The 26,556-nt window shown below is 41.6% G+C and overlaps 1 protein-coding gene across 13 annotated transcripts in view; it reads left to right on the plus strand.

Moving 5' to 3' along the window:
• Nucleotides 1–26,556, plus strand: part of ZNF385B (zinc finger protein 385B) — a 148,070-nt gene that overhangs the window by 100,908 nt on the left and 20,606 nt on the right. For 12 of the 13 annotated variants that reach the window (XM_060280536.1, XM_060280541.1, XM_060280547.1 and 9 more), the window contains one exon: nt 2,638–2,748. The exons of the other annotated variant lie outside the window; for it this stretch is intronic. In XM_060280536.1, coding sequence (XP_060136519.1) covers nt 2,638–2,748 — 111 coding nt within the window. The remainder of the gene's footprint in view (nt 1–2,637; nt 2,749–26,556) is intronic. 13 annotated transcript variants of the gene reach the window in all.

Consider the following 26,556-nt stretch of genomic DNA (forward strand, 5'->3'; position numbering starts at 1 on the left):
GATGGCAAACGTGAAGCCAAAACAGCTTTTCCTTTACTTTTGCCCTTTTCAGTTTGTTGCTGCCCCCCCCCCAAAAAAAATCCCATCCATTGTTTCCAGTGAAAGGAAATGCCTACACCAGCTCCAGGGTTGGAATGTGTAGGTTTGGGAGATAGGCTTTGGGATGGGGAAGTGTCTGCAGCAGTAGAAAGAGGCCTTTTGGGGGGTCAGATCGCCCTCCCTACCCTCTAAGCAGAAGACCCAAAACATCCCAACACCTTCCCATGGACCATAGATTGCAGCCAGAGAAAGTAAGCTAGATATCAGTTTTCAAACCACAACCACAAACCATGCATTAAAAACCATGTAAAAAAGATGAAAATCAATTAACCATGATGGAAAGATTAATTGCCTGCACAGATAGGCTCGGCGGAACAGAAAAGTTTTCATTTAAAAGTTGAAATTGTTGAAGTACTATCAATGTTATACCTCTCACTAATGCAAAACAAGTCTTAAAAGTTATTGTCTGAATAGTCTTTAGAATTGCATCACTTGTTGATTCTATAATAGAGGACATAGGGGAATACGAGTCATTTTTTCCTAGTAAGATAAAAGTATAAAGATGCCTGCTTTGAACAAACACTCTTGCGTGCCGAGGTACCAAGACTTCCCACCAAATAATTTCACACATCACACGGAAATTAAGTTTTGGTTTTTGGCATTAATTTTGGCCACAACTTTATTTAAATACAATTGAATGTGAGTGGTTGCTTAGGCATTGGTTCCCATGCCATCTGTCCCCCGCCTGGGACAGATCTGACTCCCCAGCGTACTGGGGATGTCAGGATAGGTAAGCACCCTCTGAGAGAGGCTGGGGCAGGGCACCATGCCCTATGACCTCTCCCCCAGGTGCTCCCCGAGGCTCATGCGTGGTCCTAGCCCCTTGCAGGGGTGTGGACAAACACGTTGAGCCCCAGGATTCCTTTAACGGAATACCCCTAAAGGCAGCAGCAATTTGAGGGGCAGGCCCAGCCAAATCCTTACCCCTCCCCCATCCAATTCGAACCAGTGCCTGACCGCCAACCTTACAAGTTGTGACACTTTGCTATGTAGTAGGCAAAAACCACCTGACACCAGCCAATCAGCCAGATGGCAAAATTCCTACTAGGCCCCCGAATACGGACGACCCCGTGAGAGGCACAGCAATGTCAAGCGCAGCAAAACACCCCTAAATATAGGGCTGGTGGCGGGAGATCCGTTTGCAAGCACCCAAAAGCGGAAGCGCAACCTGCTTGCCCCCTTTTAAAGGCTGTGGCTGTCAATCAAAATTAGCAACATAACATTCTCCCCAGCAGCAAGCCCTCAGTGGCCATCCAAACTGACCCGCCCCTGCTAACCAGGGAAGGTCTTGTTAACCCTTCCGCAACCCATGCTCTCCTTAAGGGGAGAACCTGCTTTACCAAAGATGAGTTTCCCAATTTATTTTTTGTGTGAGAGAAAATGAGAATACTTTTGCATTTCTTCTAGGATCAAGAGTGGAGCAATTTGTCTCCAAGGAAAGATCAAAGCATTTAGAGTTTTTTAGCTTTGGAAGAGAAAAAAATACCACTTACCATGGCTTAAGTATTCACCCTATGGAGGGTGGTGAAGACAGCACATGATATCTTGGGCTGTCCCCTGAGTCCGCTAGATGTTATCATGGGAACATTCTCAGGGATGACTCACACCCTGGTCAGCATGATAAGCCGCACCAACAGGTTAAAGAACAGTTTTTATCCATGGGCCGTGAGGCTGCTAAATGGAAGACAGCAACATTGCAGCTGATGTTCGGGGTTGGTGGTCTTACGACAGCACACAGAGTGTAACAGGGACTGAGAGATTGTGGGGGGGAGAGGGGGGCTCATTTAATCTCACTGTAAACAAGTGGTACAGTGACAATAAAGTATTTCTATTTCTATTCTATTTCTATAAAATTAAGATTGGTGTAGAGAGAATGGATAGAAAGGTCTCTCGCTTTCTCTTGTAAAATGAAACTCAGGCTCACCCGTTGAAATTGGTTGGCACTAGATTCAGGAGAGACAAAAGAAAGAACTGTTTCACACAACTCAAATTAGTTTATAGACCTTACTACCACCAGGAAAGGTTATGTGGTCTTTTACATTAATCCCGCGTATGTTTTTATTGGTCCCACCCACCCCTGAGTTTGAAAAACAGCCTTTCACATTCTACAGGGTTTATTTGCCAGACAGTTCTCATCTTAAATTTCAGGCGTCCAGGTCACTTTAGCAAGACTGGTTTGGCAACAAATGCAAGCTAAAGAAGTCCTACGTGTATTAAGCATAAAAATTCTCTTCTTCCTTCTCTCTCTTAAAAGGTGGTTTTAAATTTCTCTTTTCCAAGAGAGCAAAGAAACCGAAGTCCCTTTATAGTGGTCAGCATTGGACATTCTACAATATTTGTCCATTTTACAAACTGCTTCCCATATTCACTTAATTGTTCATTTGTTTCTGTTCGATTTGGAATGTTGTTCGCTCCTCTTAAGAGCAAAGTTTTTTTTCCGGGAATGGGGCCAATTTTCAGCTTTTCATTTTCTTTGCTGCAGGTCGCGTGAAACTGTAACTTGGATATTTTATTTTATTTTTTATTTGCTCTCTTCAGATGGATCCGGTGCAAAAAGCAGTCATAAACCACACATTTGGTGTTTCGCTCCCCACAAAGAAGAAACAAGTCATTTCTTGTAATGTCTGTCAACTCCGCTTTAACTCTGACGTGAGTATCAACAGCTCTGTGTGTCTTCTTTCGTACTGCTGCTTCTAGGTGCTCGGAATAATTTCTTTAACATGTTCATGGGTGGAAATCTGACCGCTCTGAAGTGGATCTTTAAATTTATTCAACTGCTTGATGTGATGCCTTCTAGCATCTGCTGGTTGCTAGATTTATCAGCAGGTTAACATTTCATGTTTAATAAGCAGGAACAGACAAATGCAGCGTGCGTTTCCCCTGCCATTTTCAGCCTGTACGACGAGCCTGTAGCCAAAACTGTTTAGGTGAGGGGCAGGGGAATCATTGCAGAGCAGATAGAACATAAATACAGGTAGACTTGTGAGTTTAATGTCGTTCTCCTGCATTAAATATTGATAAAATATACTTTTTTGAACTCTAAAAATAAGGGCTTGCCAGATTCCCTACTGCTTTTGTATTCCTCGGCGAGTGAAACTGGAAGGTGGGAGTAGCCAGCTTTCCCTTTTAAGTGAGTGATTAGGCAATATTCTGCCCACATGCTTTCCCTTATAGGTTAGGAAATGATATTTTATTTACGGGAACCTATAGCTTCAGGGAAGAAGTCTGGCATGTCTCTAAGAAGGCTAGTCCCTTACAGTGCGCATGCACATCCCTGCCTAGAACTCTTAATGGCTAACATCCCTTTTTAACTATCCTCAAAGGAAAGCAAACTGTCTGAAAGTGGGTTGGTGAACATTGGGTGGGGATGTGGTTGTGGGGTGTGTTCCTGTTCTGTGTTCTAGGCCAGCCACACATTCTTCCAGAACGCTCTATTTCATTTGCGCTCCCTCCTAGTGTTCTGTTCTCCCCCAAGTGGCATCCCTTTGGCTGCGTAGGGGCAGGCCATTGGGCCAGGGAACAACCCCTAGTGGTGCAGCAGTAAAACTGCTAGCACATTTGTAAAAGCTAAGCAGGGTCCGGTACATAGCTGCCAAGTCTCCCGTATTCCCCGGGAAACCCCCGTTTTCCCAGCTGTTCCCAGCTGAAAAAACGGATTTTTTTTGTTTTTCCCCGGTTTATTCTGGCGCGGCGGCCATTTTGGAACTGGGTGGAGCATGCTCAGAAGTGACTTTTGATGCTGCTCTGCCCAGTTCCAAAATGGCGGCAGCGCTACTTCCGGTCTGCTACTTCCGGTCTGGTCCCTTATTTCTCGGGCTGGAACTTGGCAGGTATGGTCCGGTATGGTTTCCAATTGTATGGAGAACCACATGTTGAGATACCTGCACTGCAGGGGGTTGGACTAGAGGAGCCTCGCGGTCCCTTCCAACTTTACAATTCTATGATTCTTATGAGTTTGCTGTTAGTACATTGAATATTTGTTCTGAAAAGGGACAGGCGCACATATGTGCTGGTGTGTTGCCATGCCTTTGGTATTTTATTTGACTGTTGGAAATAATAATGAAAATAATAATGATGATGAAAATAACAATAATAATACAAACTTGGGCTTAATATGAGCAGGACTGGACAAATGCTGGAGACATTTGAGAGCCTGTGAGTGTCTGTGGAATAGTTTTTCCCTCGCCAGTGGATAACCTAAGCAGGCATCACACACCTGGGATTAGGGAGCAGAGCCTCCTGGCTAGAAGACATAGATTCTATCTAGACCGATCTAAAACTTGAAGGCAGTGCTTCTGTTTTAAGGAACAGACTTCTAGGTTTGTCCTCTGTTTGTTGCGTTTATTTAGGAGGCTCAAAACATTTCACTAGAACAACTCAAAACAATCCAAAAGAATTAGGGGACAGAGATAATTACAATCCATTTTCAACAGACATCATTAGCTTTCTTTGTGTTGAATTATAACCTTATTTTCTTTGTTCATATAAATACAACCTGGGCAGTGCGATCCTATGCATAAAATCCAAAGTAAATATCAGGTTGTGTTCAGCATGTCTTGAAAGTGTATGTAAGATCGCAGCTTCAAAGTACTCTACCAAATAATTTCAGTCAATATTCATGTGATGCACGCACACACGCACATCGTGGTGACTTCAGTTTCTGTGAAGGTCCTGTGTAAGAGAATCCAGATCAAACAATTGATCCTTCTCAAATAGTCCTCCTTTCAAAAAGCACATGAAATGAATGCCAATTATAAGTTTACATCTGATTAACATTTCCCTTCAGTAGTTAACCTCAAGGCAACTAATTATCATGTGCAACACATTTAAAACATTATTACGCATATTACTGAAGATTGCTGTTGATGCTGCTTTGCTGTCATTAGGCACAGGCATGGCATATAACATAAAGAGCAAGCGTGTGACATTTTGAAATCAAAGTTAAGGGCTTGCAACATTCGCTTTAGATTGTTTGTTTGTTAGCTTAGTTTCCAATCTTCCGTCCAGTTTTCTTCACAAAGTAGTTTGAGCCTCACAACAACCCTGCAAAGTAGGTGGGGTTTAAGAGAGGGTGACTTTCCAATCTGCCTGTGAGCGTCAGAGCTCAGCAGGAATTTCAACATGTCCATGCCTGAGCCTGAGATCATTGCTCAAGGCTAGCAGCCAATATGCAGCAGACTACATGGTGCCCTCCACCAGGTGTTTGTTGGACTACAGCTCCCAATATCCTTGACCATTGGCCATGCTGCCTGGAGCCAATAAAAGTCCACAACAAGGGGCATCTTGGAATTGTAGAGTTGGCAGGGACCCCTGAGGGTCATTTAGTCCGACCCGCTGCAATGCACACTGTTTATTTCTCTTCTAGCCATTTACACACGCTGGCTGCTTCTTATAACTGCTTCTCCAAACACTTCAGCAAGAACAGCAGCTACGTCATATTAAAATCCTGAATTCTTTACAATGCTGTTCAGGAAATGCATGTAGCTTTTCTCTCATTTACCTTCTTTGCTGCTCAACAATTCACCTCGAAGAAAGCGTGCTAAAGATGTGGTTTATCACCTTCTCTGAGGATAGACTTCCCACTCAAAGCCAAGTTCAGAGCTAGCACAGGCTATATTAATCTCCTCTGCCTTTCTTCTAATTGTGTCCTTTAAACTCCCTGCCCACCACTCCCACTGGTAGTTTCTTGTTAGATCTATTTATTATATCTATCTTTAACTTTTGGCTTTTGGAAAAGAGAACAGAAAACACCAACCCCCGATTTTTGGTCCTTCAACGAAGTGCGATACTTCTTTCCTTGCCAATAAACGACATATCTGCCACCTGCATGCTCTTTGTATGATCCAGGACTTTCCCAGTTCAAATCATGGCTCTGCCATGAATCCGTTAGATTTTAAGTAAGGCATTCTCTCTTTGAGTCTCTGTCTCATTGCTCAGTATTATTGCTGCAAGCAATTCCCTTTGCAACTTGATTCTCTCCCTTTTCACCTGTGAGGTCAAGGACTCCCTCTTCTGGACTTCTGCCACACTGCACCATGATGAACCACTTTGTGCGTGCTGAGATGCATGACTTTTTTACTGAGGACGTTTTGGTGCTGATAACTTTATAATACTGCTAGTATCTTGAATGGCTTGTGATAAGGCGATATGTGGGTTCATGTCTCTAATGAACCCACCTTTATTATGGCTTCAATTGTACCTGACTACTTGACTTGCAAGTTTTCCCCTCTTGGGATGCTCTAAATCAGGGGTGGCCAACTCCCAAGAAACTGTGATCTACTCACAGAGTTAAAAACTGGCAGTGATCTACCCCCTTTTGGGGGATTCAGGTCAAAGTTGTTGAGCTATTTTTTAAGGGAGGAAAGCCCTGTTTTAGGGGGGTTCAGGTCAAAGTTTTTGAGCTTCTTTTAGGAAGGAAGAAGGCCCATTTTTAGGGGTTCAGGTCAAAGATGTTGAGCTTGTTTGACGGAGGAGGAAATCCCTGCTTTTTGGGGTGCAAGGGAAAAATGTAGAGCTTTTCTTAGGGGAGCCAAAGTTGTTGAGCTTCTTTGGGGGGAACCAGTGATCTACCACAGATGTCCAGTGATCTACTGGTAGATCACAATCTACCTGGTGGACGTGCCTGCTCTAAATACCTGCCCACCTTTCTGGGTTTTGTTTGTTTTTCAATCCAAACACTCCCAGTTACTATTCCACTGATGCAGATTTCTGGAACTCTTAGAGAAGATGGAAATGGAAATCATTCAGCCTTAACTCGCTATTCCAAAAGAGCTCTTAATTCACTCAGCTGCTAACCTCTCTGTTTCTTTGAGACTTTGTGAGCAGTTTCCTCCAGAAAGATCAGTGCACAAAGATTAGGGGCAATTATCAGTAATTTCAGCCATGCTGTCATGTCTTTTTGGGGGCGGGGGAGTGGAGTGGAAGTAACACTATTATCAATATATTAAGAAGTGTGAGAGAGCTGTCCCTACCATTAGGGAGAGTGATAGATTTTGGGTGTCACGAAAGGCAGCATACTGTTAAGTGATTTAATTAATTATTGCTGCATTTTTACTACTGTAGAGAGATGCTTGTGGGATTTTCCACATCGGTTGCCAGAAAAAATGCTTAGCAGCATGCACCTTGACTTGGAGAAAGGGTTGCCATTTGCTACTCTACCTGAAACGGCAAATTCTCTTTGGCCAGCCCAGACGATACCATGTACAATGAAAGTTCAGGAAAGGAGAAGACTGAACATGCTTATTCATGTCCCAAGGGTGTGTGATACTAGGAAGAATTATGCTGTATAAAGGACTGTTCTTGAAACACAGAGCAATTGTAGGCACAGAGGTTGCTACTTCTCTTAGAAATAGCCATTTACAGAATGGCTTTCAACAAAAGATCCAAAGGCTTTTAGGATAAAACAAACATAAAGGTGAAAAGTCCTTTTTTTCCTTACTTTCACATACACTTCTTTCAACCGCATACACATAAACATAAAATCAGGCTATGAGGTTTCACTTATAACCTAGGCACATAAACCCTACTTGCACGTTCATTAATTTGTGGAGACTTTCAGGAATGGAACCAGGAATTCTGCCATTTGCCATCTCATACATGAAAGTTCAGATTTTATAACTAATTAAAAGTTACGCAGGTGTTCATATATATATTTTTAATGCACTTTGCACTGATCGCTGATACTTCAATAAATGGCTGAATGTTGGTGTTGTGTATTCTCTCTCAAGCATACCTTATTTTGGTGTGCCGCTTTGAAAAGTAAATGTTGCCGTTCTTATTTGTATCACTTACAGCTGATTGAATTGATTTGGTGTCAGTTACCCTTAAACCAAGTCTTTCAAACGTGGGTAAACAAATGCAGGGAGATCCTTCTCCCTGCTCAAGTTTCTGTTTCTTTGCATATCGCAGATCTGCAGTTCTAAAACTACGGTGGCACCAAGTGCTCAAGGCTGCTTGTTTCTGCGGTGCAGTTGTGCCACAAGAGTCCGTAGTGGTCTGGATTAAGGATATAAATCTGTGCTTTGTCAAGAAAGCTGTGCAGTGGAGAGGATCACATGTAAACATGTAGGCACTGTGAGGTACTAGAGAAATGCAAGGGGTAAGCTTGTCTGCCTCAGACTGAAGGTGAGGGCCCACATTATGGAGTGCTCTTACACATAGAGCGGGGGGGGGGGGGGATGGACGAAAACATAGAAAACTAGTTTTATCTAGCAAACACTGCTACCCTTGTTTGCATGCTCCCCAAAGATTGCCAAATGAAGCCTCCTTTTGTGGAGTATGAAAATGATACTTCCATTCAGCTCTAGTTGGAGGCCCAAGAACCTTTCCATTAATATGTGGCCACAGCCCATCATGCTTCCGGGATTCCTTCACTTAGCTTCAGGCTCTATAGCAGTGATGGCGAACCTATGACATGTGTGTCAGACGTGACACGCAGAGCCCTCACTGCTGGCACACGCCCCATTGGCCCATTCACGCTGCTGTTGTTGTCCCCCCCCCCCCATTTGTTCTTCCGTTCCTCCTACAGCTTGTCTCCGCTGTTAAAACCCATTGTCTCCACTGTTAAAACCCGGATCCTTTTTTGTTGTTGCTGGTAGCCAGAGATTGGTTTTTTAACCCTTTCTGTGCTGTTTTTTCTGGCGCTTTGGCAGGCGATGATTGGGTGTAACAGCGTTCATTTTTTAACCCATTCTGTGCTGGGTTTTTTGGCGCTTTGGCAGACTATGTCGGTGCTGCGTGTTAGTTCCAGCGAAGGTATTATTCGTCATTTATTTCTGTTCTCTCCCCCCCCAAAAAGCGCAGCAGCTTTGGGGCATCCCCCTAAAAAAGCAAAGCAACTTTTACACCCCCCCCAAAAAACCATCAAAACTTTGGTTAGCAGCTCCCCCTAAATAGCTCAACAACTCTGGGCACTTTGTGATAAATAAGGGTTTTTTGGTTTGGTTAAATAATTGGTTTTTGGTTTATTAAATACGGTTATATATTACAATTATACATTTTTGTTATTTAAACTATAAATATCATGAATTTATGGGTTTTTTTCTCAAAGTGACACACCACCCGAGTTATGCTTGGTTTTTTGGTGAATTTTGACACACCAAGCTCAAAAGGTTGCCCATCACTGCTCTATAGCCCCAATGCCTCTTTCTTTCTTTCTATTGAGTTGCCCTGACAACATTTCTTCTTTTTCTTTGGTGATCACTCATAGCCAAGTAAGATTTTCTTCCATGAACACAGTCTTAACTGTGAGTCTGTTAAGTGACTGCGGAGGCCAATTCTGGATTGACGCGTCTTTCCACAGTGGGGAAATAGGTTGATCACAGTGAGGGTTTGCCAAATGTGCCTTCCTCTTAGCACGTTTCTCCTTTTCACCCTGAGTTCATGCTTCTTAATAGTCCATGAGAGCTTTGGTGAAGAATGTTCTCCAGTTGGAGCGCTTGTAGGCCAGTTTTTCCCAGTTATCAGTGCTTATACTGCATTTCTTTTAGATTTGCCTTGGGACCATCTTTAAACCACTTTTGTTGTCCACTGGTATTTTGCTTTCCATTCTTAAGTTGGGAATAGAGTAGTTGCTTTGGAAGATGATAATCACGCATCTGTACAACATGACTAGTCCAACGAAGTTGGTGTTGAAGAATCATTGCTTCAACACCGGTGATCCTTGCTTCTTCCAGTACACTGGCATTAGTTCACCTGTCTTTCCAAGTGAAGTGTAATTTTTTTTTTGGAGAAACCATTGATGGAATCTTTAGAAGAGTTGGAGATGGCGTTTATAAGTGATCCATGTTTCACAAGCATACAGTAAAATTGGTAGTACAATAGCTTTGTAAACAAGTATTTTGGTTTCCCTGCGAATGTCCCGGTCCTCAAACACTCTGCGCATCAATTGGCAGAAAGCTCTGCTTCCCAGAACTCAGGCGATGCTGGATTTTGGCATCAATTTTGGCCCTTATGGAAATATAACTGCCCTGCTAGGAAAAGTGATCAATATTTTCCAATGTTACACCATTAAGTTGGATTTGTGGCACTGCATAAGGGTTGTTTTGTGCTTGTTGTTGCAGCACTTTGGCTTTTTGGATATTGAGTGAGTCCTTTATCTGCTATGAATGTTTGCAAAGAATTCTTGACATCACTGTAGATTAGCCATTGGTTCAAAGAGGCTTGTATTGATACTCAGGGAGCAAGGCCAAAATTTAACCCTTCGTATAAGTGGATTTGAGAAGGAGTCCCTTTTTTGAGAACATTACAGTCAAACCTCAACTCCCGAACAGCTCCATTTTTGAACAATTCGGATCCCGAACACCGAAAACCCAGAAGTAAATATTCTGGTTTTCGAACGTTTTTCGGAAGCCAAATTTCTGACGCTGCTTCTGCTTGAGTGCAGAAAGCTCTTGCAACCAATCAGAAGCCGCTCCTCAGTTATCAAAAGTTTCGGAAGCCAAACAGGCTTCCGGAACGGATTGCGTTCAACAACCAAGGTTTGACTGTATTTATTTGCTTGCTACATTTATATCCTACCTTTCCTCCAAGGAGCTCAAGGTGGCATACATGGTTCTCTCCCTTTCCATTTTATCCTCATCACAACCCTCATAAGAAAGGTTAGGCTGAGAGACAGCAACATCCCCTAGATCAGGCATGGTCAAACTTGGCCCTCCAGATGTTTTGGGACTACAACTCCCATCATCCCTAGTGGTCAGGGATGGTGGGAATTGTAGTCCCAAAACATCTGGAGGGCCAGGTTTGGCCGTGCCTGCCCTAGATCAATGGCTGAGTGGGGATTTGAACCCTCATCTCCCAGATCCTAGTTTTGGCACTGAAACCACTGTGTGATGTTCTCTCAGATGCATCATTGGAGACAAGAGGTCAGGTTCCTTCAACAACATGTTGTTTCATTTACTTAACTCTTGGAGGATAGTTTTGACCTGGCTTTTTTTCAGCTGGAGCTCACCATAGTTCAGTTCCAGCGCCTCTCATGTAGGTGCCATTGCCATTATAAGAGAACAAGAGAGAAGTTTGTGGTGAGCTCACCTCTTTTTCTAGAAAAATAGTACTGGTCTTGTTCTGTATTAGCTGCCTCACATTCAACTCTCACCTGTAGTCTGCACCTTCAAAACATAGCAAGCCTCTTAAACATAACACTAGCTTTCACACCAAGTTTGCCTTTTGCTGCCTTCCAGTTTTGTGATAATTATGACATTTGTATGCACAGATAACAGCCAATTAATTAAAGAGTGTATTTGGTCTTTTGGTGTTTCAATTGACTTTTTTTTCTAAACAGTGGCAGCAACAACAAAGCCTTGTTTCTATCCTTTTGCCTTTTTGTGTTAACCAACAGAGCGGGTCAAACAGTAACAGAGCACAGAGAGAAGAATCCCAAATAGCTCAGTTTCAAGAGTGTACAGCTTTACCACCATCTGCCATGTGACAGCTATCCTCTATGGCAGCTGTTCCGTCTTAGGCAGAATGTCCCTGAAACAGCTCTATAATGTCAAGTATCTAAAATACAGCTTTCCCGATCTGCAAATCCTGCTGTGGATCTCTATGCATACATCCACCAAGTTGATAGAGGCATTGTTGGCATGGAAAATGAAGACAGGGAGGCCCTGATTCACTGCCCCTTCCTGCCCACTCCTAAACACTTGAGGGGTGAACTCAAAGCCTACACCACTCCACTATCTGTTAGTAAATGCACAAGATCCAGGAAATGGAACTATGCTCAAATACTTAAGTGATACGCCTGGCCAGATCCAGGTAACTTATTATTGTTATTGTTTCAACATCTATGGACATGGAGTTTTACAAAGGTCCCTGCCCCAAGGGATGTTACAATCCAAATATACATACAATCTAAAAATACTTAAACACGAATTAGGGTTATAAAACAACCACAGAATTGTAGGGTTGATAGGGACCCCAAGGGTCCCCTTGCAATGCAGGTATCACAGCTAAAGAATTCCGTACAGGTGGCCCCCCAACCTCTGCTTAAAAACCTTCAATGATGGAGAGTCCACCAGCTCTGAAGGCAATCCATTCTGCTGTAGAACAGTGTTTACCGTCATGTTTAGTCGGAATCTCCTTTCTTGTAATTTGAATCCATTGGTTCGGTAAAGCGTGTTCTCCTTCATAGAGAGCACGTGTTGGGGTGGTGGCAAACAAGACATCCCTCTGTTGCTGGGCGGGTTAGTTTGGATGGCCACAAATCTTATTGGGCACCTCTTGGTCGTTGGGAAGAATTTAATGTTGCAATTTATTATTGACGGCCAAGGGGCTATTAATTCCCTGCATGCAGCGTTGAGCTGCCTCTTTTCGCTGCATGCATCAGATCACCTGCCCATCCTCCCTATATTTAGGGCTGTTCGCGTTGACCTTGCTATGCCTGCCATGGGGTCGTCTGCTTTGGGGCAGGGGCCTGGTAGGAATTTTTCCATTTGGCTGATTGGCCGTTGCCATTTTTTATTTTTATTTTGCCTACTGCGTAGCAAAATCGTCACAACTTGTAAGGTTGCGGTTAGCCATTGGTTCAATTTGGTTGGTGGAGGGGGTATGGTTGCAAGGGTCTTCCGTTAAAGGAATCCAGGGGCTCGCCATGCTCTTGTCCAAACCCCTGTCAAAGGGCTAGGGCCACGCAAAAGCCCCTGGGAGCATTTGGGGAGAGGTGAGGGCCTGGCACCCAGCTCTATTCTCTCCCCAAAAAAAGTTTTCCCTTACTGACTTTCGCAGGCTTGTGGATGTCAGTTCTGTTCCTACCTCTAGGTGGGAACCGATAGTCGTGAACCAATGCCTAAGCAACCACTCACATTCTGTAATCAATAAAGTTGTGGCCAAAAAAAATGCTAAAAACCTTAAACAAAAAATCTGTGTGAATTGTGTTTTATTTGAAGGTGGCTTGGGGACCTCGACACGCAACAAGTAACTTCTGCAAATTTCCAACTGCCATTTATTGTTATTTTATGATGTTCCTGGCCTGTACTAGGTACTTCTAAAGGCGAGGACCACATTTAAAAACAGATGAATTGCTAGCGGATACAAAAGATGTAGAAGGAATCAATAACAACAAGTGGAAATCCACCAAAAAAAGTATAGTTGGAATTTTTGTCAAGCATTCCCCACCCCTGTCTAAATAAGACTATTTATATTGATTCTTTAAGTTTGGAGGGTATTGGAGCAGATAGGTGGTAATTAAAAGCATAAATCTCAGGGAGCCTGTGAAGGTAATTCTCTTCTTTGCAGACAGAACTGACAAAATGATGAACACTTCAGCTCCAACATGACAGAAATATTACATGATTACAGGCTGCTGGGGCATAATGTGCAGAAAGTTCTCTTCAACAGAGGCTATTTAACAAAGCTTTTAACAAAAGTTCTTAGTTTTCCATTTGAATCAATTTAATGGTTATTAGTAAAGGGTTGATCTATGTTTCTCCTGTCTCTGTGTCATTTACAGTGATACCCTGTTTTGCATTTAAAAAATTTAATAAACAAAATGCAAAAAGCACTGATAATTGGAGGAGCAGAGGAAACTGTTGCATTTTGGAATATTGTAAGGAAAGCCTTGCATTAGTTTCACTTGGTGGGTGGGTGGGTCTGTCTGTGTCTGTCTGTCTGTCTGTCATCTATCTATCTATCTATCTATCTATCTATCTATTTATCTATCTATCTATCTATCATCTATCTATCTATCTATCTATCTATCTATCTATCTATCATCTGTCTATCCATCTATCATCTTCAGAATGCAATTCAAAGCAGCCCCTGCCTTGGTAACAACATTCAGTCCTACTTCTCCTTAGTAAGCTTAATAGGGCCTTCTTGGTAGTGGCACTCACCCTGTGGAATGTCCTCCCATCTCATGTCAAGGAAATAAACAACTATCTGACTTTTAGAAGACATCTGAAGGCAGCCCTTTTAAGGGAAGTTTTAATGTTTAATGTTTTATTGTGCTTTTATATTCTGTTGGAAGCCGCCCAGGGTGGCTGGGGGAACCCAGCTGGATGGGCGGGGTATAAGTAATAAGTTGTTGTTGTTGTTGTTGTTTGTTGTTGTTATTGCTGCTGCTGCTGTATTTAAATTCAGAAAAACGTGGGCCAGGCAACCATATTAACTTGCTCCTGGAGGTAATCAGGAGAATGACATGTACATAAATAATCTAGCAGCTTTGGTAGTTCCAAAAACAGAGTTTTGCACTGTTAAAATTATAGTAGTCATGTGAGACAGACTTATGATATTCACAGTTTGTTTCTGTTCATGGACCACTATTGCTGGATTGATCTGAATATGTTTGGGATGCTGGTGTGTAAGATTTATGAAACGGAGTCAAAGTTTCAGTCTCTTTTTTATATTTTTAAAGTTAGCTTTGGCAAGAGTGAAATACTCTCCCATTCCATAGCTTTCAGCAATGTGTAGTCTTTAGAAGTAAATAGAAGTGCTATTATAATGCGAAAGAATGATTGATTCACACATACAACTGTAATAAAACACTTGAGGAAGCTTGCGATTTTAAAATTTATTTTTAACACTGTTTGATATTTAGTGCTCACAGTGTTGGGGGTTTCAGTAAACAATCTCTAGGCTTTGTGTAGACTATAGCTATCATAAACTAAAGGTTAACAAGATTTCAAAAAGCCCTGCTATTATCTTCAGAATTGTTACTTTTTTGTTCGTTTTACTTTTTCATGCATTTGATTGTTACTTTTCCATTTCCATTTCTGGAACAGTGAGGAATTTCATATCATTGTATGTGCAGAATGCACACCTAGGGCTGGCCATGCTTTTAGCTGATACGGACTAATCTGTTAACAAGTTTGTTTTTGAGGATTTGGCCTCAGAATAGTGAATTTGTCTCAGTTTTTTTCATCCCCATGATTATATCTTCCAATTAAGTGTACATATTCCATATGTTTAGCATTAATGTAAATGTATACATTTTTAGCAGCTTCTAATGATGAGAAGTTTCTCTGAGCAATTAGTCTTTATTTATATAATTATTTATATAATTAACTCAAAGAACCAGTATATCATAAACACAGCATAAAGAATGACAAACAGCATAATCCTTTGTCACAAACATAAAATCAAAAGCAGTACTTCATTCTTAATATTATCCTTTGGTGTTCTGTTCCAGGATTGAATGAAAGAATTCCACTGCTCATCTGGCTGGATTTCTCCTAGCCATAGTGACTTAAAATAAGTTACCATATTTTTCCGACTATAAGATGCCCCCATGCATAAGACGCCCCATAATTTTTGACATTATTTTAAAGGGGAAAAACCTAGTCTTATACACGGGGAAAATACGGTAATGCGCTTATCAGTGTAATATTCCTGAGTGGTTGCTATAACGCTGCAATTTAAAAGACATTACCAATACTTTGGAACTATTGTAATGATTTTTAGAAAAACTGGGAAAGGAACTCTACCTTATTTATTAGATCAGTTAAACATTTCCTAATAGGAACTTTATATGCTGTTTCAGATAAGCCTCAAATGAGCCCAAATCCAGCGAGAAATTTACTGGAGATCTGTTAATGGAGATCAATTGGTGTGGTACTGGATTGCTGTTCTCCAGCTCTCGCTCTCTCTTTTTTTTGCAAATTGGTAGTCAATCTATATGCCTGAATTACATATTTGTACTTTCTGTTCCATAGCTATCCATCCTAACTAATCACTTGCAGCAATGGCTCCCATCACTGGATTTTGTAATCTGTGGGTTGTCTCTTTAACATTATTTCTCCAGCCTCGAGTTTTAAGCAAAGTTGTGAATGTCGGAGGTTTTCATTTCTCCATACAGAAGATCTTCAAAAGAAATAGCTGCTGTTCATTAAGACCAAATCTAAAATATTTACACATATGAGAATAGACTGCTTCCTTCAAATTATAAAGCTTTCATGCCTCGTTCCCCACCCCCACCCCTGCCACCTCATCCAGAAGTTTTGAGTGCATCTGAAAGGCCAGAATAATCAAAGGAATAACAGACATATATTTTATGGAGCTTAGATTTGAAGAGCAGTGGGTGGCAACTGGCTAATCTGCATGCCATTACCCAACCTAGTTACAACTAAGGAAGGCAAGCACCAGGCTCCATACATATAATTTTTATAATTATGATTCTATATTTTAAATGAGTGGGAATAAAAGTCCAACTTAGTGCAATGTATCATTATGAAGCAGGCCGTCTCTAACATTAGTTGAGTAAGACACACAGCTTATTTAAACTCATATGACTCAAGGTAGAGCTGGTGGTGTTTACTGCCCTGCTTAAACTAAAATGCTGCCCAATTCCCGTGTGTTGTTGCAATTATTATTATTATTATTATTATTATTATTATTATTATTATTATTATTTATTACCATTATTATTATTATGCCTCCCATCTGACTGGGTTGCCCCAGCCATTCTGGGTGGCTCCCAACAAAATATTAAAAACACAAGAAAACATCAGGCATTAAAAACTTCCCTGAACAGGGCTACCTTCAGATGTCTTCTAAAAGTCAAATAGTTGTTTATCTGTTTGACATCACAGGGTGGATGCCACCACCAAGAAGGCCCTCTGCCTAGTTCCCTTTAACTTCACTTCTCATAGTGAGGGAACCGCCAGAAGGTCCTCGGAGCTGGACCTCAGTATCCGGGCTGGACAACGGGGGTACAGTTGCTCCTTCAGGTAAACAGGACTGGGGCCATTTAGGGCTCTAAAGGTCAACGCCAACACATTGAATTGTGCTCAGAAACATACTGGGAGCCAGTGTAGATCTATATAACAACAGCACCTTAAACACGCAAGAGTTAACTGGGATGACTGTTCTCTTATTTTCATTTTTTAAAAATGTCTGTCACTTCTCTGTTTCCTTTCCTTCACAACTATGACTTTGCCCCCAGGCAGCTGGTAGAGATGGGGGGGGGGAATGCTCTCAATCCTGTCCCTTGGAACGGAGGGAATATCAAAACTGCCAAGGAGCTGCTAACCTGCTTCTGTACCTGCCTCCTCCAGAAGTGAAGATGGCAGCTTGCTTGCTCTCCGCAAGGCGCTTTTGTAGCTGAGGCAGGCACCTTGGGGATTGTGGCGCCTCAGGTAGTTTCCTAGTTTGGTTCTACGATGTTTCTTTTGAGCCACATAAGACTAATATTTCACTGTAGTGAAACTAGGAAGCAGTCCTATACTAAGATAACCCTGTTGGTCCAACCAGCTAGCTTTTGTCTATTATTTATTCATTCATTAAATTTGTATACAGTGGAACCTCGGTTTTCAAGCATTTCTGAAGCCGAATGATTCGGAAGCCGAACGCCGAAAACCCGGAAGTGAATGCTTGTGTTTTCAAACGCGCCTTGGAAGTCGAACGGCTTCTGAGGCGCATTTCTCCATTTTCTCAATGGAATTTGCCAACCACCCATTGCACCTCGGGTTATTGAATGTTTTGGACGTCGAACGGTCTTCCAGCATGGATTACGTTCGACACCCAAGGTACCATTTTACCACTCTTCATCTGTAGATCTCAGGGCGGTTCATAACAGGCCTATGCTAGGGGTTCCCAAACTGTGGTCCATGGACACAAGTGTTTCATTCAAGTGGTCCATGGCATGTCCATGTTAAAGATTCATACCCAATCCACAAACACACTAGATAAAAGAGATATCTGATGTGTGGGCTTTGTACATGCAAAAAAGAAAAAAAGAATCCTAATATCAAGCAGACCCCTAAAATAGATTACAGAGTTCCTGAATACATTCAAGTGGTAAGACATTACAGACCACATGTTATAGAGTAGCAATAACAAACAAACAAAATTGAGGCAAAGAGTCCCATGTTGGGCAGGCGTCTGAAAGCAGTGAGGGGCTGGATGGGGGCCAATAAACTGAAGCTGAATTCTGGTAAGGTGCAAGCACTGTGGATAGGCAGTTGCTGTGTGGACAACCTGTTCTGTCAGAGGTTGCATTCCCCTGAAGGAGCAGGATTGTAGTCTTGGGAACACTCCTGGATTCCATTTTGCCACCGGCATACCAAGTGCTTTCTGGGACTAGAAATGCTGAGGCCTCACACAGGTCAGCTACAGCCTTCTCTGGAATGGGATAGCCTGGTCTCAGTTGTTCATGCAAGATTACTGCAATGCACTCTATGTGGGCCTGGCCTTGAAGATAACACAAAAGCTGTAGCTAATGCAGCTGCTAGGTTGAGTGTGCAGCCCAATTGTTGAAGGAAAGCCTGGCCTATCTCACGAGTGAACAAAGAATCACATGAGGGTGTGTGTGTGTACGAAAAAGGGAGCCCAAAGTTTATTTCTGCGCAGAAGTTTGATCCAGTGGGATTGCTCCACAAAGACTGGGCCCAGAACATTGGAGCACACGCCTTTTCATATAGTTTATATACATTCCAATACATTTCAAATCCTCCATCCAATCAGAATGCTTAGTTCCCCTCTCCCCGTTTCCTTATAAGGCACATGAGTACAGACAATGCTGCCTCTCTGTGATTGGTCTGATTTTACCGCAGTGTTGAGCATGAGTACTGTTTCTTTATGATGTGTTTCCTTGTGATTGGTTAGAGTTTGCCACAAAGCTGAGCATGCTCAGAATGCCAAAACCTTATTTGGTGTGTATGATTCCCTATAATGCATTGCATCACAATGGTACCATGTGCCACAGGCCTTGAAAGTTCTGCACTGACTGCCAGTGAGCCACTGAACCCAGTTCAGGCAGTTAGTATTGGTGCAGAAAACTCTAAACAGCTTGCTTAGGTTTCTAAAAGACCACCTCATCCAGTAACAACAATCTAAGACCCTGAAATCAGCAGGAGAGGCTCTGTTGGCACTGTTGCCATGTGGTGCTGCCCAGTTAATTTTAACCCTATTGTGGAATGCCCTCTCAGGTGAGCTGCATTTGTCTCACTCTTTATTCAGATGGGAGGAGGGATTTAAAGACATACCTGATGGCTGAAATATGCTGTTTCTGGCAACCAAGAAACTGCTAGCTGTGAGGTTATTAGGCAGTTTTTAAATGTTTCTAGATATTCTTAAATGTTTTTAAATGTTCTGTTTTTATTTTTTAATCGTATTCTTTTGCTTTGGTGTTTGTTGCCCTGGGCCACTTTGGGAGGAAGGAAAAGATGGGAAATAAATAAATGATCTTGTTTTGCAGCCATCCTTAACTATGATTTAGGTCAGGGATCCCCAAACTGCGGCCCTCCAGATGTTTTGGCATACAACTCCCATGACCCCTAGCTAACAGGACCAGTGGTTGGGGAAGATGGGAATTGTAGTCCAAAACATCTGGAGGGCCAAAGTTTGGGGATGCCTGATTTAGGTGTTCAGACATAATGCTTAGCCATGGTTTGTGAAAACAAACAACAGTTGGTCCTTATGTCTGCATAGGGAGATTATGTTTTGGTTTCTTCAGTACACGCAAAACCCAGCAAACTAAAATTGTGTCCTACAATACAAACACATTCAAATCAAACAATATACTGTGCAAGGTGGGTCATGAAATGGAAAAAGTGGGTCAGATTATTTTTCATTACACCTGCTCCTCTTTTCATAATCGCAGTGTTGTTGTGCCTGTTGTCATTGTATCTGGCAGGGCAGCTATGCTGGCTGGTGACAGAAAAGCAAACAAGAATATTGTCTGAAATATAATACATGGCTCTAGTTCTGCTGTTGTGCAGGATAATCCTTGAGTGCAATGAGAGTACTGCTGAATTACATCACTACACAAAGTAATGAGTTGCCTTACGCTTATTCTCTTACCATCTGGCTCCTTCATTGATGCAAGCCAGTAAGGGGAAAGGGTATATAATTTTGTCAAGATCAGGTAACAGAAAGCTACAATTAAAGTTCGCAGCACTTCATGCATCCATATTAAAATGTTAAAAGAATTCCCAAACTTCTGTTACAAATCATGTAATTTTAACAATCCAGAGCTAAGAAAGAAATCTGTACATAAAGAGAATTCAAAGTAATGTCTCGTGCCTGCCTCAAGCCATTAAAAGCATCTGAAAATATGTTCTCAGAAGGTTCTCAGTAGTGAGTTTCCTTATGCTCCTTTATAATCCCTAATTCAAATTGCTAAGTAGGAAATAACTGAGAGCAAAACACTGAAATTTGATTTGCTGTTCATTTCTTGGTATACTGTACTTTTGTTTTGCTTTTCTCTTGTTAAATTTGCAAATTAAAAAGAATGATTAAAAAATTTATCCCCCCCCAAATATAATTACATTCATATGGACTATTTCAGGGGTTCCCAGATTGTGGTCTGTAAGCGTCATTCAAGTGCCTGTGGATCAATGGATGAACAGAGAAGATGGTGCATCCATCTCTTTAAATATGTATATTAAATTTTAATTATATTTTAGCACGCCTTCAATTTCTTATATTGCGTTTTCTTGTATTCTATAGAATTCAGTTTGTAATGCAACAAAATAAAATATCTATGAAATTAGAAAGCAATTAAAATACAATTAAAATCATGCAGTATTTAGCACAGTGCATTACACTTGCTCAACAGACTGATGATGTTGTGGCCCACCAAGACCCTCGGCAATTTTTAAGTGGTCCATGGGAGGGGACGTTTGGGAAACACTGAACTATCTTCCTTTTTCTTGAGTTTCCTGCTTAGACAAAGCATCACATCAAAATATATGTTCTAGAGATGGAATGTGGGATTTCAAGGTAGATGACTGGTTGTACAATGCTCAGAAACAACCATCAACACAGTCAAATGCTGAAATGAATATGGGCCCTCTATTGAACCTCTGTTGAATTAGGACAAATGTTCTCCTAAGATGCTGAAACAGTAGAATGCCTTTGTGTCGTCACCCCACAGTGTGGCACAACCTTATGGATTTCGTTTTGTAGGTAGGTTCAGCCCAAACATTAGGCAGAGTGAGGCAGATGTGGCTGGGAGGGGAGGGGGAGTTTGCAGGGATTGGTGACAAGTTGTGTGCCCCACAGCCTAACTGTGCCATCAAAGATAGCTTACTTTCCTCAGGTGTGGTGGAGGACGTTGTCCCATCATCCGTGTTTAAGTACGAATCAGCTACAAGGCCAGTTGGCTTTAGTACATGGAACGGGAAGGTGTAATGTTTTCACCATGGGAAACAAAATGTCTTGGTCTGGCCCTGTTTGCAGGTGCCATCTGTTGAAAGTCCCATCAAAAGGTTGTGAGATGGTGTATCTCTGTGTACTGCAAATTTAGAAAATAGCAGGCCCAAAACTTGGTGTTTTTTATATTGTGATTTTATGTTGTGAATTGCAGTTAATAATAATAATAATAATATAGATGCTTACAAAGACAACCAAAGGCTGGTGAATTTACAATAGTACACACACCAAACTGCTGCCTAGTTCTTCTTCCCATAAGAGCCCTAATACAAATGTTGGAGTGGACTCCTGCATTGCAGGGGTTGGACTAGATGATGCTCAGGGTTCCTTCCAATGCTACAATTTTATGATGATATAATCCTGTAGTTGCTCAGACTACTTTGAGATAATGGTTACCTTTGGAGAACTGAAACTATCAAAGGTAAAAAGCAGTGCTTTGTAGATTGTGTTACAATATATTTTCCAATGAAAATCAGTCTATGTGACAATAGTTGGAGTTAGTTCTGCATGCCCCAGGAGTACATTTGAAAACCTGTGTATAGCCTTTTAAAAATATGACTGAGATATTTGTTGCAGAAAACACAACGTATAAAAAGATCTTCTGTTAACCCATCATTTAATTAATGCCATCTTCACTAGTAGTGGGGATTTCAGATTTAAAAGATTTTGTTCATGTGTTATTGTTGTTTTTCTTTCCATTGAAGTATCTCACTTGGGTGTTCATTGGTTAAGTGTTTGATATATTTCATAACTGAGTTTATAACTAGTTTAATATATGTCTGGACTTTGTTTGTTTTCAACAGGTTTCATGTACAGTAGATGAGGAATGAAGTGAATCAAAGCCAGGAGTAGGTTTATCACTGATATTGCAGGCATCCCCATTGCCAATATCAGCCTTTCTCTTCAGTACACCTCTGTCTATCATGTCGTAGTCTTTTGGTTTTTTTGCCTTGGGCCTTTTTCAGCAGCGCAAGCTATGCAGTAAACATAGTTACAGTCCAAAAAATTAAAGGGACACTATCTGTTTGAAAGTTGCGTAGCCATTTGAAAGCTTAACAAACAGTCATGGCAATTGAAAGGTCCATTGACCCCAGAAAACACCTGCTTCTCAGTTTCCATAGGCCTTGTCTTCACATGCTGCTTCAGCCCTTGGAAACTAGGTCGTGTGAACCGTGCGCAAGTCAACCCAAGCTTCTTGGAGAAATGGCAGAATAAATAAGTATTAAAAATACTTAGGTAATAAGAACAGCAGCTGTGATGGTGGCCCAAGCTCTCCCAACCCTTCCCCTGTCCGCTTCCTCACAGGTAATGAGTGAACCAAGAGAAACTGCATTTTTTTTTAATATGAGAGATCCCCGACCCTTTGACAAAGAAGCTGGAGAAAACAGGAGAGAGAGAGAGAAGAAATGGGGGAGAGCGCCGAATCCTAACCACTAGACCACCAGGCATTTGGATCACTTCCCTACAAAAGAATTGATAATACCAATATTTTATGGTTTCATCAGGGTATCTTCCAAACATTTTAAATAAAATCACATTTTTTTCAAAGAAAGAAAAAGAGGGGGGGTATATTTCCTTCTATCCTCCCAGGTAGATTTAGCTTCTGGAGATGAAATAGCTTCAGAGCAGGCCCCATCTGTTGACACAGTTTTCATATAAAGCAAGTGGCAGGACACACTGCATGTCTTAAGCTCAACCATTGTTTATTTAAACCTACAGAACGCTGAGCATATAATAGGAGTGTTAAGCAACATAACTGAATAATGTATGGATTACTGATTGTCTTCTTGACCAGAACTCCTAGCTGCCAGGTCTCCCATATTCCCGGGGAAACCCCCATTTTTCCAGCTGTTCCCAGCCGGAAAAAATGGATTTTTTTGTTTTCCGCCGGTTTATTCTGGCGCGGCGGCCATTTTGGAACTGGGCGGAGCATGCTCAGAAGCGACTTTTGATGCTGCTTTGCCCAGTTCCAAAATGGCTGCAGCACGACTTCTGGTGTGGTGGCCATTTTGGAACAGGGCAGAGCAGCATCAAAAGTAGCTTCTGAGCATGCTCCGCCCAGTTCCAAAATGGCGGCAGCGCTACTTCCGGGCTGCTACTTCCGGTCCAGTCCCTTATTTCTCAGGCCGGAACTTGGCAGCTGTGCCAGAACTGCCTAAGACTTTTAATAACTTAGTGCAGGGATTGGGAAACCATAGCTGCCAAGTTTTCCCTTTTCTCGCGAGGAAGCCTATTCAGCATAAGGGAAAATCCCTTTTAAAAAGGGGTAACTTGGCAGCTATGTGGGAAACTCTGACCCACTGACCAGAGTTGGCCCACCAGGGGTTCAAATTTGGTCTCTAAGGCTGTTTTCTCCAAACCACCCCTCCTCACCCCACCCTCCGACATCATATATGATGACAGATTGTCTAGCATCATACATGATGAAAGGCAGTACAGCGGAAGCCTAGGGAACCTGCACAGATCACACACCAAATACCTGCAGAAAGCAGGCTTTAGCTGTGGGGGATGCTTTGAAGTTCCAATCAGAGCTCCTAATCACCTGACACCAAGTGATTGACAGGTGGGCAGCCCCACCCACTTGTCCAGTCTAGCTCACAAGGCTAGACCCTGAAAAGGACCTGGCCTACAGCCCCCAAAATGCTTCCCTGCCTCTGACTTAGTGGACCTAACCTCTCCCTCAGGCTTTGCATCCAAAAGTTAAAGCATTATCTCCTATTCCTCTCACACCCTAGTCCGAGCCATTCTGGGCTTTATCTTACAGAAGCAGTATAAATGTACTGTACATTGAGCACATGGTTTATTTTTCTGTAGCTTCTAGAACAGTGTTTCTCAACCAGTGTGCCTCCAGATGTTTTGGGACTACAACTCCCATCATCCCTAGCTAGCAAGACCAGTGGTCAGGAATGATGGGAGTTGTAGTCCCAAAACATCTGGAGGCACACTGGTTGAGAAACACTGTTCTAGAAAACTAAAAGCAGCTCCAAAATAGGTAGCGGCGCTCAGAAATGCAATGTGAGGAATATAGAAAACACATCCTACAGTTTACTTCAAATACCTCCCTACCAAAAGAAAAAAGAAATATTTTTAAAATAAAGTTGTAAAGGATGGTGACGGTGCAAAACCTCCATCAAGCTTTTTAATAACAACCCACCATACAACTTGTTAATATTTAATAAAAGCATATATCTCAGGCAAAGTGACCAATTCAAAAGGTGAATTGTTGTTTTTAAATGGCTTAACTTTAAATGGAGTAGTGTCTCTTTAAGTACTGTACATGTAAAAGTAGTGATTATTCAATTAACAGTACAATCCTAAGCTTACTTACTTGGAAAGATACCCTGTTGAACTCAGCGGGACTTACTTCAAAGTAAACATGTTTAAGATTGTATTAATCAGATTCCCTCTTTGTGTGGTGCCTAATAATAATGAAAAGGATGTATACTTTTGCAAGAAGTCATCCTTAGCATCTCTGCTATAAATATTGTAGCCAATATTTTAACAATTTATCCTAAGTTTCTGGATATCCCCCTCCCCATGCTAACTCTTTTATTTTATTTTTATTTTTAAAGTTTCTGCACAGTCCCCTACCAAAAAATACAATATAGAAATACAGTATGTTTTATTCCTTTTCCAGGTGGAAAAGTTGGTGTTTTGCATCACATGCACCTTAAGCCGATCTGCTGGGTCTTAATGGCTGTTTTTCCTAGTGCAGATCCATGAGGGCTGTGTTGCTGAACACAGATGCACTTGTGTGTTTTCCCTTCCGTTCCATCTGTTCCTACCCATCACTTGCACCCAAGTGACGAGGCTTTGTTATTACTCAATGTCCCTAGGTGACTGTTCAATGGCACCTAGTTTCACTGAGACTAATACAGTTGTCCTTCCTATAGCAACAAAGATTTAACAACACCCAGAGGGTTTGGAACCCAGCAGAGGTGTTGTGGCACTTGGTTTTATGGCTTGCTTTCACTTTTAACACAATGAGCAAAAGTGCAACCTTCCTAATTCATGTCGGCCACGGTATTCTTAACAGTACCATCTGCATGATACAAGAAATGTCTCTTGCATTGTATTTCTATATGTGAGATGCCAAGTTGTGGCAATATCTCTGTGCCCTTTATGAAAAGCATGATTTCTTGTTTGCCCCACCTCTAAACATGTCAGATGGGAGCATTTTGTTGTTGCTGCTGCTAAAATGAGTGGGGTTTATTCCCAATCAATGTGCCAATGGGAGGGGGGGGTCCTGTGTGGTAGTTTTTATTACACTTATAATATTAACTTAAATAGTTAATATGTACACTTCAATAATGGCACAGGCATGTCCATGTTGTGTTATTTAAGTTAAGTAAACATTGGGTTTAAATATGTACTGTATCGGGAAATGCTCTCTCACCTCAGTCAACAATATTTCAGGAACAAATTTGTTATGATAATGTTGCCGTGGTCAATGGATAATTTTCCTATCATATTAACAATGTCTAGGGCATTTAATACTGAAAATATCTGGTTTCCCCACTTACCCTTTAATGCCATTATAGGTTTCGCTTTGTTTTTTAAGAAATGCAGCAAGCAAACCCAGTTGACGCCACTGTGCACCTCTGGAAAATAAAATGCACAAAAGCAACCTCATAAAGTTAGCAGCTGGAATCCAATGCATGTCTTCTATACATGTGGAAGAAAGCCACATTGCACATTAAGTTCAGTTTGGCTTACCGCCATATAAGTGGGCATTGGATTGAAGCTGAATACAAATGTTCAAAGATTGTAAAACACACCCAATAAATATATACAGCAGCCATCCCTCTAAAGTGGTCTGGCTTTTTTTTAAAAAAAACCCAAACACCTGTTAGAGGTATAGTATGGCGCAATCCCATACATGCTTGCTTAGAAGTAAATCACATTGAGTTCAATGAGATTTACTCCCAGGTAAGTGTCCATAGGATTGCAACCTGACATGTATAATTTTGCCAGCAATTATGCCTTTTTCCTTAGTATTATGAAAGAACCATACCTTTTAAATTTGAACATTATATGCTCCAAAATCTACAGCATTGCTGTATTTTGAGAAATAAGGGGTTGGAGTGATATCCAACTAAGTTGCACCCAGAGCAAACCCACTTAGTGGATCTACTCTGAGTATGACTAATAATCCAATTATTTTATGTCTTTAAGACTTTAGCAATATTTCCCCCCATTAATAGAAAGATTTCCCCCATTAATTGCCTGATTAAATAATGAAGTGCTGCTCCCTGGAATGAAGGCTTGTGGGGAAACGAATCTGTTTCTATCGTTAAAACAAATGGGGGAGTTCAGTGTGTAGGGTTGCCAGACTCAATAGAGGACAGGACTTCTGTGCCTTTAATTGCCCTG

Source organism: Zootoca vivipara, chromosome 1, assembly GCF_963506605.1.
Source record: "Zootoca vivipara chromosome 1, rZooViv1.1, whole genome shotgun sequence".
In the NCBI taxonomy this organism is placed as follows: Eukaryota; Metazoa; Chordata; class Lepidosauria; order Squamata; family Lacertidae; genus Zootoca; species Zootoca vivipara.